Raw genomic sequence first — 14,196 nt, 5'->3', positions numbered from 1 at the left:
TTGTATGATGTAAAGTTATCCCTCATACATCTTGGTTTATGATACAGAATTTCCATTGACCTCATGACTGTGGCATCTAATTGAAGATTGCTTTAATTATACAAACAAGCTTTCCTCCACTCAATATGTCATTGAATTCCACTGAAAGCTTGTGAGACAGGTCCTCTTCGAAGAGATGCACACAAATACATAAAACATTTTTTGTTACAAATGACATTTTATAAAGTTTTACTAAGTGTCGTGAGTACTTTGTTTGCACACACACACAAAAACCGCATCATAATTTACAACTTTATTCATGAAAATATTGATCTGCATTGTGCATTCAGCCTGCTTGCAATTATTTTATAATTGTACCTTTTATTTTAGGCTTTTAACAATTAGCATAAAACACACATAAACCATCTCCGTCTGCACACACCATCTTTCCACAGAATCTCTCCTATAATAGAAAAATAAATATTTTTTATAAAATTATTTATTTATTTCATGAAAATGTGGTTTAAGTTGGTTGAAATGTTATGCAGAATACATAAAATATACTGTAAGTGGTGTTGATATGATGATCTGTCTTTAACTGTCATTTTGGATTACTGACACACTGTTTTCCTAATTAATGTTGTTCAGTTGCATTGACACAATCTGTTTTGTTTAAAGTGCTATATAAATAAAGGTTACTTGACTTGACTTAAAATTTTGTCATACTGCTGACCATAGTGAACACTCTTCTCTCTTTTCGCTTTACAGGTTTCATATATACATGTGGTGGAACATTAAAAGGAAGGAATGGGACCATTGAAAGTCCTGGTTTTCCATATGGATATCAGAATGGGGCAAACTGTACGTGGGTTATTGTAGCAGAGGAGGGGAACCGAATTCAAATAGTCTTTCAGTCATTCGCAGTGGAGGAGGACTATGACTTTTTATCCCTCTATGATGGACACCCACACCCAGCTAACTTCAGGACTAGGTGAGTGCTGTTTATAGTGTCCATTGCATAAATCTGTAAGCAAACAGCTGCACCATAACTGTATCAAGTTAATTAGAGACTAAAATGCAGAAAACCACACATTCCTGATCATGGAAGGATAGAGGAAACACTTTGTTGAGTGTAATTTACGGTGTGCCTGTAAGCAACTTGACTATGATCCCAAATGAAAGTGCTGCCAAGAACTCTCCCTGAATAATTGCACAAAAAAATTATATTTAAAAAAAAGTAAGCACTATTTTCTAACTTGGCCATTGTTCGATGCACTCCTCTCTCCTTTACAGGTGACTCTCAGCAATATAAATCTACATACAGTATCAAAAACAACTGCAGATAAAACATAAAAATATCTTACAGTTAAGCCTATAATTTAAGAAGGCACATTTGTGGGGCTTTGAATGGATTTAACAACAAATTCTCTGCAAAGAAAATAAGCATGTCTTTCTCTAAATCAACTCTACAAACATCCTGTAAGTCTGCAATGACAACACCAGTGTGGTGATGAACATAAACGATTAATGACAATTACCTTCGTTGAATTGCGGTAATTTTTAGAGTAGAAAGTAACTTGTTTGTTGGAGTAGAATGTGTCCCACGTGCTTATAGACAAGGACAATCTAGTATTATGTAGTAAATATGTTTGTAAGGTATATGGAAGTTGCGCTATCAAGTCTGTGATTTATTTTTATTTTTTTCTGTTTTCAACAGATTTTAGGTTAATTTATATGAATTTATAATTTCTTGCACCTGATCAAGTTATTTATGTATTTATTTATGGGCATTTTAATTTATTTTCTTCTTTTTTTTTTCTTTAGTTCTGCAGTGTGACAGATGTGTGTGTGTGTATGTTTGTGCATTAGAAATGCATACATGTTTGTTTGCTTGTACTATGCACTGGGCAGTGAAGTAAAGGTGGTATCAAGGGATTTGCAGCCCGATTTGCGGAATGGATCGATGCCTGACAGATCCCAGCTGTTAACCAGCTGACATAGTGCAGTCCGGTATGTCTTTTCCATTTAGACTGCATTGCCATTGGCACATATAATGTAAAATGTTAAATATTAATGGTTAAATTAAACATTAATACATTTTTGTAAAAGAAAAATGAAAAAAAAATCAAAAAAGTTAAAACAAATTGAATATATATATATACATAATACAGCCACTATTTGTTGCTTTCTATGTATGTATGTATTATGTATTCTCCTCTTCTCATTCTCCCGCTTCTCTCTGTCTTGCTCTGTTGCATGGAGGAGATATTAGAAGGGGGTATGTGCAGAGAAGAGGAAGGAGGAATAATGATAGAGCTTAATTAAACAGTTGAAGAAGTAAATAATGCAGGATTCTGCAGGCACTACATTTGTGTCTTGCATCGCCATGTTCGTTGGCATCATGGACAAATTGCATGTTGCTATTCAGCCGTTTTAAATTATGCACTGCAATTAGAGATTGAGCACTCTTTCTGTTTCTCTCTCTCTTCCTCTTGTCTGTTTGAAAGGAGATATAATTCTCTTTTATGGCCACTACCATCGTCCTTAGAGGTCTGACATGAATACCTTGTTGCATCTTAAAGCCCATTAGCGTTTATATGTATTTATATACTTATATATCCATATTTAATGATTTTGATTAATCAGGATTCATTTAGACATTAATGACCCCCACCCCACCCCACCCCCACAACCACCACCACCACCCCAAGGCATCTCTGTTCAAGCATACAGAAGGTGCACTGGCCTATATAAAATGTTGTGAGTGTGGTGTCAGTGCTTTTTACACAGCCGGTTTTGAATGTTTGTTAATTCATTTGTTCATTTGTTTTAGTTTTTTCTTATTCTTTCGTTGAAAGATGTGTGGGCGATCAAGCTCTTGATGGGTGATAGATGCCTTCCGTCCTGAATTTACATCAGTAATGACTATTCATGTGACCTGGCTGGGACTCTAAAAAGAGCTGTTTCAATTAATTATAAACTAACAATGCCAGGGACTGAACCTAACATCTAAAGATAACAGTTATTAATCTTCAAATATGTACAGATCTGTCTGAATCATTTACAGCTTTGCTCAGAAATATCAAAACGAATTCTAAATAGGTTTAAATGATCATTTGGTTGGCAGCTAATTAAGCGTCCCCTCTCAAACTGTAACTGCACAAACATCTAGCATTCAGTGTGAAAATATTACTCATGTCTTATATATAATGGTTGACTGATGATATTTTATTATATATATATATATATATATATATATAATAAAATTAGCTGAAAATTAGCTGAAAATGCACTTGGTCACGTCAATGTGGTGACCAGATTTATTTTATTGGAGTAAGGTCATAAGCCTAAACCAGTCGCAACAGGTCATTTTTTGCCTCTTACTCAAATTTTGCACGGCGTGTAAACACAATAACCCGCCTTCTGTCCGCATATTGAAGTGCGCATGTGTCATATGTGACCGGAAAAAAACATAGTTTCCTGACATATTGCAAGTTGACATGTTGCAAGCTTAATTTAACATCACAACTGACAAATGTATGGAATACTCGGAGTCAAGTATGCAAATAATTATAGTTGGACGTCACTACATGGAAATAATCTGATTTAATAATGAAGTCATGTAAACGCTGCTTACTTGCATTGTCAGGTCACTGATGTGCATGTAAAGGGAAAACTAGTTATTTTAAAGCCGGTACTTAGTGTGCATATAAACATGCTCAATGACTTTCATTGGCACATAATTATTATCTATTTTTTATATAATTATCATGATTAATATTGTTATTGTTGGAGTAAAGCCAGTTAATTTTAGACACAAAGTGGTAACCTATATATCCTAAGTCTCCCTTCTCAGCGGGAGTAGAGAAATAATAGGGAGTAATAGTCTTTTATCTTATTCCATTGTGCTCCCTTTCACCTTCATTTTAAGATGCTGTATATTTTCTTCTTTTTATTCTCCTCGCACCCCCTCTGTCTGTGCAGAAATCACTCATACATGTGGCTGCTGGGCTGCGAACAGTTCATGTAGCAACACCGGGTATCACTATGTGTGTCAGACTGTGAAAGAGACCCCCTGAGTGAAGCCAGGTATAATTGCAGACGCTTAGCCCGTGGAGCTAGCAATGTAATTAGTCATCAGCATGTAGCGGGGATGGGACAGAGGAAGCAAGAGCAGCCACCAGCAATTATTCATCCCCGTCCTGTCACTCAAAGCTACCCATCGCCATAAATCATTTGCCGTTTGTTTTGCCATCTGATCGAGGTGTCAGCGCAGGAGCATTTTACTGACGTATAGATGTTATGTGAAAATCAAGAGGTTCTGAGATTTAAAATAAATGAATTCCTGTGTCTTTAAGTCATACATATGCATGAGATGCGAATTCATGCGAATACAGGAAGACTGTGAGTTGGTTATAAAGCATGTCTGCGTGCTCATAACTATAATTCCACTGGCAGTTGAATTGGTGATTTACGGCAACAACAAGGAAGTTCTTTCTGATGCTGTCAGACAAATAAAAAATAAAATAAAAAAAAATGAAAATTCTGTCATTATTTACTATTTTTATCTCATTTAAAAATATATATTTTGTAGACCCTTCACATAGTTCTTAGCATAATATGACAGTTTCTAGTGTGTAGACCATGCAGCCTCTCAGAAGGGTATACACACAAGAGCAAATAATGAGAGAATTTTCATTCTGGTGTGTACTATCTCTTTAACTGAACTGCTTTCAGACTTAATGCTTACCACAGCCATTCCGTTCATCTGTGAGGCTGTAAAACCCACAAACTAACCTCTCCCCTTCACCCAGTTGCTCTCATTACACTTTCTAGGAATGCAAGGGGAGATTCATTCAACCCTGGGTTACTATCGATTGTAGGCTCAGAATACAGTCTGCCACTCCATTATATTCCAGTGGCCTGGAGGAGGCGAGTGACACGTCGTTCGTGTGGCTTCCCGAAAGATGTCTCCCATACCAAGTGGCATGTTTTGAATAGCGAGAGAGGGAGAGAAAGTGACAGACTACGTTTTATCTATCTATCTAGTGGATGTAAAGGAGTATCAGTCTGGTCTGTTGCTGTGCAGTGTCTTCTGCCAAGAGCAAAGCCAAGGCAGAGGGAAAGAGGGCTCTCTCTCTTTCTCTGGCTCCATCTCTATTGCACTGTTTAGCTTGGCTTACTGACATCTTGTGGTGAATGTGCAAAGTGCAGCATAGGCTCAAGATGTGGTGTTTGCATGTACAGCTGTATTCTGGAAAAACAAAACTGTCTGGTAGCTTAAAATAAGTGTATTTATTTATTGATTTTTAAATATACACTAGTATTACGTTTTTTGAAAGAAGTCTCTTATGCTTACCAAAGGTGCATTTATTTGATCAAAAATGCAGTTAAAAATTCTTTGAAACATTATTGCCATTTTTTTTCTATTTTTATGTATTTAAAAATATAATGTATTCCTTTGATGGCAAAGCTGATAGTGTGCTGTTCATTCAACATCCTGTTCTGCTTCACATTTTTATATGCTATATACAGTGGCCTCAAAAGTAAGTTTTTGGACACCTCACACTTAAATATAATATTTACCCAAAAGTATCTGTATTATTTTGGACACTCTTTTCAATATAATTAAAACAAAAGAGGAATGGGCCGGTCAAGTAGACAGTACAATACTGTCCATTGGACGTATTGTACTGCATTTCAAGACTTCTGAGATCATATGACCAAAATATAAGTAAATTCCCCTTCTGTCAGCTGCTAACTGTTAAAACCGAATAATTAAGTCAACAAGTTAAACTTAAGAGTTGAACCAGGTCAATCTGATTCAGTCTGGTTCAGATTCAATAATATATATATATATATATATATATATATATATATATATATATATATATATATATATATATATATATATATATAGACATAGACATAGACATATATAGTTTTGCTACTTCTCTTTTAAATTGTCCTGAACGTGCCATAACAACTGGAGCAAATGTTAAGATTTTCAGAAAGTAATGACTAAACTTTCTGTCTGTTTGTCACAGTCACACATTTTCAGTGTGACAAGTGTCCAAATGCTGTATGTTCCTCTCTTTCTGTTTTTTTTTCTCACTCACTCTCACCCGGTTTCTCATCTTGCAGCAGCAGCAGTTAGAGTTCCATTTCACAAGCTAATAACAGTATTAGCCCAACAGCGTGGAAATGCTTCATGCCTTGTTGACCATGATGAAGTCCATTGCATCAACATCTGTTGTTGAATAAGGTGGCCGAATACCCTGCAGTCCACACCTGCTTAAGTTCCTGCTCAGACGTAGACTGTGAAAAAAATGTGCTTCCAGACAACCTAAAAATATGTTTCATGTGGTAACATGCAAATTAACTGGTTTTATTCAAGTTCAAAACATTATTTACTGTGACAGAATCAGCTTGACTACATTAGGTTATGCTAATGAAAGGGATTTTAAGGGTCAGATAAGGTAGAAATAACCCCTAATGAGGTCATATCACGAGGAATTTATTTTTCCTTGATCTTTTAAGATAAAAGAGCTCAGTGTAGTATGAAAACATACTGTAACCTTCAGAACTCAGACTTCCTCCCCAAACTAAAAAGAGCAGCTATTAAAATGAAGTTAAATAATGACTTAGCCAAAGATTATTCAGTTTTATAGCATCCCTGATCATTTCAGTCTGTCTTAACAGTATGTGTGGCATATCCCTATGAATAGTTTTCTGTTACTAGATAAAAAAACAGTAAGAACAGTGATATTGTAAAATATTATTAATATTTAAAATATATATTTTCAATTTTAATATATTTACAAATTATTTATTTCTGTGATGGCAAAGCTGAATTTTAGCAGCCATTACTCCAGTCTAAAATGCTGATTGAAGTGCTTTTTTACATTTACCTATCTAGTTAATAATGCATAGATAAAGCAGAAAGTCCAGTTTAACCTTTCTTGAATGAATATTTTAGCATTAGTACTAATGTTTCTCCAAGAAATAGAAGGCCAGACTTTATCCAACATAAAATAATCAGAGAGGACTTTTCACTGATTCTGTGAATTTTCTAATGGTCCTAAAATATCTTGCACTGCTAGTGTAATTTTAGCCTTACTTGCATTACAGTCTCATGCATTTAAATGTGTTTTCCCTCTATATTCCTGTTTCCTGTGTGACCAAGACTTTAGAGAAGAAATTACATCTATTAGATTTTGGAGCCTAGTTGTTGTGTATTAAAGTTTGCAGATGTCTGTGAGTGAAGCATTCAGGCTGGTCCATTTATACCTCTTTGTGGCCCATGCAACACCCTGTAAAAACAACATAAATCAAGAGGGAGCAAGCCTGGCACGTGGTCAAAGTGCTTGAAGTGCTTGAGCCACTGGTCTATTGTGATCATTCACTACTGCACTTGTCCCTTACGCCCTTCCCCTGACTTTACACTTTTGGTGTATTCATCTCCAAAACATTGCCTTTGGCTTTGGCTGCAGGGACTGCCTTCATTATTATCCACTTAATCAGGACCACTTTGTTTTTGTTTTGTTTTGTGTTATGTTTTTTATGTATCTTTTTATAAGGGGTTGTCATTTTAAAGGAGTGAGATAAAAGGTTTATGCCTGGTTTCCATTTCATCTGACACTACTGTGACACACTTGTTTATATAGTGGATAAATCACTGAATACAGTAGGTATGATGTGTTGAGAATTGGAATAACCACCAATGTGTATTTAATTCAGTATAAGAAAATCGCAACAGACTTGTCTGAATATTCATGCACACATGCACAAATCAAGGCCTTATGATTAGTGATGCACCAAAATTAAATTCTAGGCACAAAGCTGATAATTCTGGACGCAATGACTGTTTGAAAAACAAAAATAGACATTTTAAATAATATTTTATTAATATATATTATTGTATTAAACTTTCTTTACATTTTCTTAAACAACTTTTAAAATACAACAAATTAAACGCATCTAAGGATAATGATTCATTTGCAGTTTTTGATGTCCATCCTAAAATGACTAAAGCGAAAGAGTCAGTTTGTACTTTCAATCTGTTTTCCCTTTTAGCTGGAAATGTTTGGTGCATCTCATCTTGTAGTCTTTGTACCATCATGTGTGCTGCATCAGATGAACATTGAACGAGGTCTAGCTGTACAAGCCAATCATCTTATTCATGCTCTCACGACCCAAATTCACCTCAGCGGGATTATCTTTTCCACACCTTGATGTAATCTACTTATCCTCATCTTGCCAACAGTTTCGCAATTAGACCTCAAGCCCTGTTAGAATTTTGTCATAATAGGTATAAAAGTGAGCAAGGAAGACTCTTTGAAGTGAGCAATCGTGACGCTCCGTTGCGTTAAGAGGGGCTGCCAGTGTTTACCCCTTAGGAAATGCTGTTTCATCTCCCGCTCAGCATTCAGCGCAATCCATGGGGAGCACAAGGACAAGCATGATAGGCGTGAACTCACCCGCGGATGAGTGAAGGTATGGAACTGAGGTCTGTCGTCACTGGGCTTCAGAGCCTGCAAATGCATTTTAGCATCAAATAAGAGCGGTTGTGATAAACAACTCCTTAAGCAGATGGGGGAATAATGGGCTTTGTCTGCTGGTGTTTATATTCCTTCATTGATGGTTTAGTGTGAACAGATTTTGTATTACAAGACACGTTAAAAAGAAAAAAAGAGGACTCATTTAATTTATTTAGCAGATTTTGCACTTTTTCCACCAAGTAAGGCCTGGTTTGTTACAAGATCTGGAATGAAGCAAGTTAGTAAATCTGACTTAAAATTTAATAGAACTGAAGGAATTATATTTGAAATAACTAAGTTGGACGGATGTGAATGTGAATCTGGCAATGTTTCGTTATGTTGGTCTTAATGAGTATAGCAGCAAAGTCTGTTTAGTGACGCTAAAAGGTTAATGCTCTGCCGCATTTGAAAATAATGTACCCCCTGCAGTAAACCTAACCGATAGTGTTAACAAAAGCAAACGTGAGATAAAAATGCATTTGCTGGATCAACCAAGCCATTTTAGTTTGCTGCTTTGACTCATACCCAAGCATTCTGCTTTGAAAGTGCAATGTGTACCAGGGGAGCTATTGTCAAAAAATACATATTGGACTGGTTATGTGATTCATATGTCAGAATATATCCGTTTAAAGATCATGCACTATGCTAAAAGTGTTTTTAAATTATACAAAAGCATTGCGCAAGAAAACACACAGATTAGTTCTTATTAATTGGTCATTTGCCTCTGTAAGCATACTTTGTGTGAAAATAAAAGTGCATTATTGCTACTGTTTTGTATTTCATTTGGAAACTGCAGTTAATCGTATGTATCTGTATGTTTTGGGGAATTTACTAAATGTAGAGATGTTTTTCCAGTGTGCCTTTGTTGATTTTGGTTAGTGCTAATATGCTAATTTTACACATTAATAATAATGTATTATAAACAAATATGAAAAAAGTGTATATTTATACATTTTATTAATGTGTAACGTAAATTCATTTCTGCTGCATATATTTAACCACAGTCGTTCATATTTTGATTTGGATATACAGGTAGGCACTACAATATATCTTGCATAAAACTAGGTTTCTTGGCAAAAGAAACTTAGATAATAGTCTATTTTAAGCCTTATTCTAACATTTCACCCATGCTGCATGAACCATTTCTATTATTGTTGGAGGAACCTTTCTATTAATCTCACCAATGTACAGTAGCTCCACTCACCTGTCTGCATTCTTTCCTAATGATTTCCTGAAGAATGACCTCCCATCAAATCCAGCTCCAATCTTAGGTTGGCCTCAAGAGAGGAAAACTCAGCCTACAGCAAACAGCTCAACCTATGACCCCTGGCAGGTCTTGCAACAGCGAATGATGGACAGATGCTTGAGCAGACATGAGCACTAATGATGGATGTGTGTTTATCTGTTGTTTGTTTGAATTAACTTATTTATAAAAAAAAAAAAAACTGTGTTAGCGTTTTCACATTATGTGGCATGTTTCATTAATGCAGTGTATAATTTTTGTCTTTATTTACCCTGAAAGAATGCAAGTGAAATATGCTAACATGCCACCTTAAAATGTTATCTGATCTAATCAGAAATACACAAGACAAACTAATTGTGAAAACTAGTAAATATACTAAGTTTTGTCATGCTAAAATGTGTGGAAACTTTTTAACCATGTGCGGTACAACTAGCCTCAGGTTAGGTTTGCCCCTGCTTTCCTTCCTGCTATTTATGGAGCTAACTAGGTTTTGTAACAGCGCTAATGTGTGATGGCGTAGGGGTTTCTTCCGAGGGCAATTGTTCCACAATTTCCAGGAAACCATGTGTAGCATTTTCGTATTTGATTAATTTTATCATTCTGTTGTAAGAAATAGGGCTCCGTTTGTCTGCAATGAAATTTGGATTTTATAAAGGGTAAAAGATTTGAAATTACCAGAGATTAAGATGTACTCAAGGGAAAACTAATCTCTTGATGGAGACAGTGCTTTGTGTTAAAGCAACTCTGTGCTATAAAACATAATTGTGTGTTGCCTTTGTGTGAGAGGCTTTGTACTGGAGAGCTTCCAGTCTTTTTCAGTACATGATAGTCTCATAAAAGCACTGCTTTTCACTTGAAAAAGGATCACTACTGTGACAAGAGGTGGGTTTGAGGTGCACTTCCTTTTGGTACTGCACTCTTTACTGCTCTCCAGATTATGGCTCCTATTGCTCTGTTAAATGGCTGTCTATACATTGGTCTAAGTGTTTTACCTGGGGATTGTTCATTGTTGGATGAATACATTAGCTGATGAGCACGTTTTCTCCCCCTAAAGAACCAAGTCAAGTTTATTTTTAGATTATCCTCTGCTGCTTGGCAGTTATAGTAGGTAGTCCATTTTTAGAGAGGGTTGAAAAAAGTACATCCAGTGTCATCTTCCACATTTGGGACTCCTCAACATAGTCATAGTCACTGAAAATGCTGAATCATTAGGTAAGCTCATAATGGATACTTTTCTTAATCATGCAAAGTCATTTATCCTAGAGAACTTAGTGCATCTTGAATTGTGTTGTCTCATTTAGCTACTGCCGCCTGCAAATAGTACCTACAAGCTGTCGCACAGCTTAGTCATTTCCTCTTTTCTTTTCTTTTTCTGTCCAGAGAGAAATTCAAAGATTTATACAGCCTATTATAAATAATGATTTCAGATATCAAAGTTACAGTACCTACAGCTGTATGTGATCTAACTTCGGCAAGACTTTGTTTCAGAGTCTGAATCGTCAAGTCAGCATTGTTTGCAGCCTCAGGTTTTTTTTCAAGCAGCATCATTCCACAAGCCTGACTGCTTAATAATGCCTTTTGCCGTTAGGCTGTAAATGAACAAGACGATGAGCAACAACATTACAGTTGGAGCATCCAAATACAAACTGATTCATTGCAATCACCTGATGGGAGAAACTGCAGGGTCTGTTTGTGAAAAACTGGGTGTCAGTGTTTCATCCTGCTCAAGATCTATCTATCTATCTATCTATCTATCTATCTATCTATCTATCTATCTATCTATCTATCTATCTATGTGTCTGTCTATCTAGTTGGCATTTCTTCTAGTTTCCTCTCTCCATCTAAATTCCCATTTATGCCTCTTGCTTTGAAACAAGGCATATGATGACCTATATAATGTAACTCATTCCACTTAAATCACATTAACAACAAAGACATATTTTTCATGCAAAAGTGAGCGTAAAGCCCTCACCTCAAATTCCACTGACCCAATGCCCCTGTTAATTTTGCTTTAGCCTGCCTGCAATAAATAGGAGGCCCAGGCTCATTATAATACACAGTGGGAGGCTCCAAACACACTATACATGTTTGCTTAACTTTTTAAACAAAGTATCATCGTGGGACATCCATTTTCCTTCATCCCCAAAACCCATGAGTCGCATAGCCGGTAGAAGGGAGGTATAATGTAGTCATATATGCAAATTAGCTCTCAACCAGCATGTGGTTTGTAAGTGGGCACGGTGCATTTGTCTCTCCTGTCTAAGTCTTCGCATTATGCCATTTGTGAAATCCACACAATAGCATGCAATGAGACACGCCAAATTGCTCTCTGAAGATATGTTAGCGGAGTAGGTGCTGCAATTAAAGAGATTTTAGCATCGAGCCTTCTTGTCATCTGATGTTCAGTGCTTATGCTGCATTGCATTTAACTCTGAAAGTCTTGGAAAAGGGTAATAGAATGCTGCTTGTTAGCAGACTTCCAGCTTTAGAAGTTGTTTGGAAATCCAAAAATCAGATTTTTGCTGAAGGTGTATGATATAACTGAAACATGGCGGCACTCAGGGAGGTGAACAAAGTTTATGATAACTATTTTAGGAAAAATATTATTCAATGAGTCAAAGTTCCTGCATTTGATGTTTATAAATCTTTTTTTAACATATGTATGTAGAGTAAGGTAAGTAAAACATAATCATACACCTGCAGAAAAAAAAAATGCTAGCATAACATTGTTTACCCTTCTTAGTTTAGTTGCTAGGAAATTGGCAATTAAACACCTGCAAAGCTAATGCTACCATTGCTGTTTGTTTCATTTTTTTTTTTTTTTTACATCATCATTAGCACTAAAAATACTAATTACTGGAGTTTGGAGATATCAAGTATAAGAATATCACACATCTGACTCTGAGTGCACCATTAAGCCTTAATTATTTATAAGAGAACTTCCTCAAATAGCTTGTCTTATTCTGTAATTTCTTATAAGATACCAGGTTTCATAAAAGCTTTCATAATAATATACAAACAATTATTCTAAGTAAAAGTAGTGACACTACTAACTTAACTACATTTTTCTCTTTTCACCAAGTGGCAACCTCCCGCTCTCTATCGTGAAGCCAACAAGAAAGTGACTAAAACAGCAATTCATCGACTGGCTGCCGGGGGCTGGCTCCAAACGGGAGTCAAACCCATAGAAAACAAAAAAAAACATGTTCACAGCCTGGTACAAAACAATTATTTTGGTCTATATAGCTAATTTTTCCCTTCATGAAAACTATGAGGGGGGTATATTGTTTTATAACTCATCCGTTTTAATTGTATTAAGCCTTAAAGTTTTGCATAATTAATGGTGTGGCCACGTGAGAGACAGGTGGATTGCTGCGACATGGAGACACAGAATGCTATTCACTGTGTTATGGACGATATTCCCGGCATTTGCCAACTGAAGCCCGAACAAGAATTTGTTTCACATTTTGATTGGAGTTGATGTTGTGGCCATACTCCCGACAGGTTTTGGGAAAAATTTAATTTATCAACTATTACCGATCGTCATTGAGAAACTGGGGAGTCCGGCAAGGCGATAAATGTGATTGTGACCCTTTGGTTGCTCTCATGGAGGATCAGGTTAAGGAGGCAGCGGAACTTGCTCGATGGTTTTGGTTTCGCAGCATAAAGTTACCTGTGCTAACAGTGGAAGTTTGAATACACGTCATAACCAAACGTTATGTGATTGGCTTCAGACAAGCACCAACATCAGACAAGTACCAACAACCCCCCCCTCCCTCGCATTGGGAGAAAGTAAGCTGGTCAATTATGCCCTTCCGAAGCGAAGTAGTTTGGCATTACCAGGGTAGTATATAAGATCTTCATTGATAAGATAAATGCCAAATTGATATCAGATGGTACTTGTGTACTGTTTTGATACTTGTCTGGTTGGAAAACATCTTTATTTGCACTACAGAAACATTCACAAGCTGTTCATGCAGGTGTTGAACTTAAAGCCCTCCTTCATCACTGATGTTTGGATGCTTTTGCAGGATTTGTTTCAATTGACTGTTGGAGAGGATCCACTTTCATCCAGATGTCCTTGTATTTTTTTTATATCGTAAAATATCCTGTTTTTGTTTTTCTAAATGAGAAATGTCTCCAAATGAATCAGTGAGTGTGTGAGATGTCCGAATTGCACCGCTGATTCAACCTATTTTGACCAATTCACTGAAAGAACAAAAAATATTTAGAAGAATCATTTACAAATCAGACACCATTCTTCTGATTCTAAACCACCCATTGCAGCTTCACTTTTTTTAGTAGTTCCAACATACTCTAATAGCAATTCATAACTTTTTCATGTTTTGGTGAATTGATGGATAATTAATATGAATTTATACCATTTATACTATATATTTATAGTAACTTATGCCCTATTAATGGGTTGGGTAT

General features: G+C 36.1%; 1 protein-coding gene across 4 annotated transcripts in view; it reads left to right on the top strand.

The window, feature by feature from the left end:
• LOC113062137 (CUB and sushi domain-containing protein 3-like) overlaps window positions 1-14,196 on the top strand; it is a 365,289-nt gene that overhangs the window by 47,662 nt on the left and 303,431 nt on the right. For all 4 annotated transcript variants that reach the window (XM_026231758.1, XM_026231757.1, XM_026231756.1 and 1 more), the window contains exon 2: window positions 748-970. In XM_026231758.1, coding sequence (XP_026087543.1) covers window positions 748-970 — 223 coding nt within the window. The remainder of the gene's footprint in view (window positions 1-747; window positions 971-14,196) is intronic.

The sequence above is a fragment of the Carassius auratus genome, chromosome 44 (assembly GCF_003368295.1).
Source record: "Carassius auratus strain Wakin chromosome 44, ASM336829v1, whole genome shotgun sequence".
In the NCBI taxonomy this organism is placed as follows: Eukaryota; Metazoa; Chordata; class Actinopteri; order Cypriniformes; family Cyprinidae; genus Carassius; species Carassius auratus.
The sequence above is the reverse complement of the archived record's forward strand: the minus strand, read 5'-3'. Positions and strand labels throughout refer to the sequence as shown.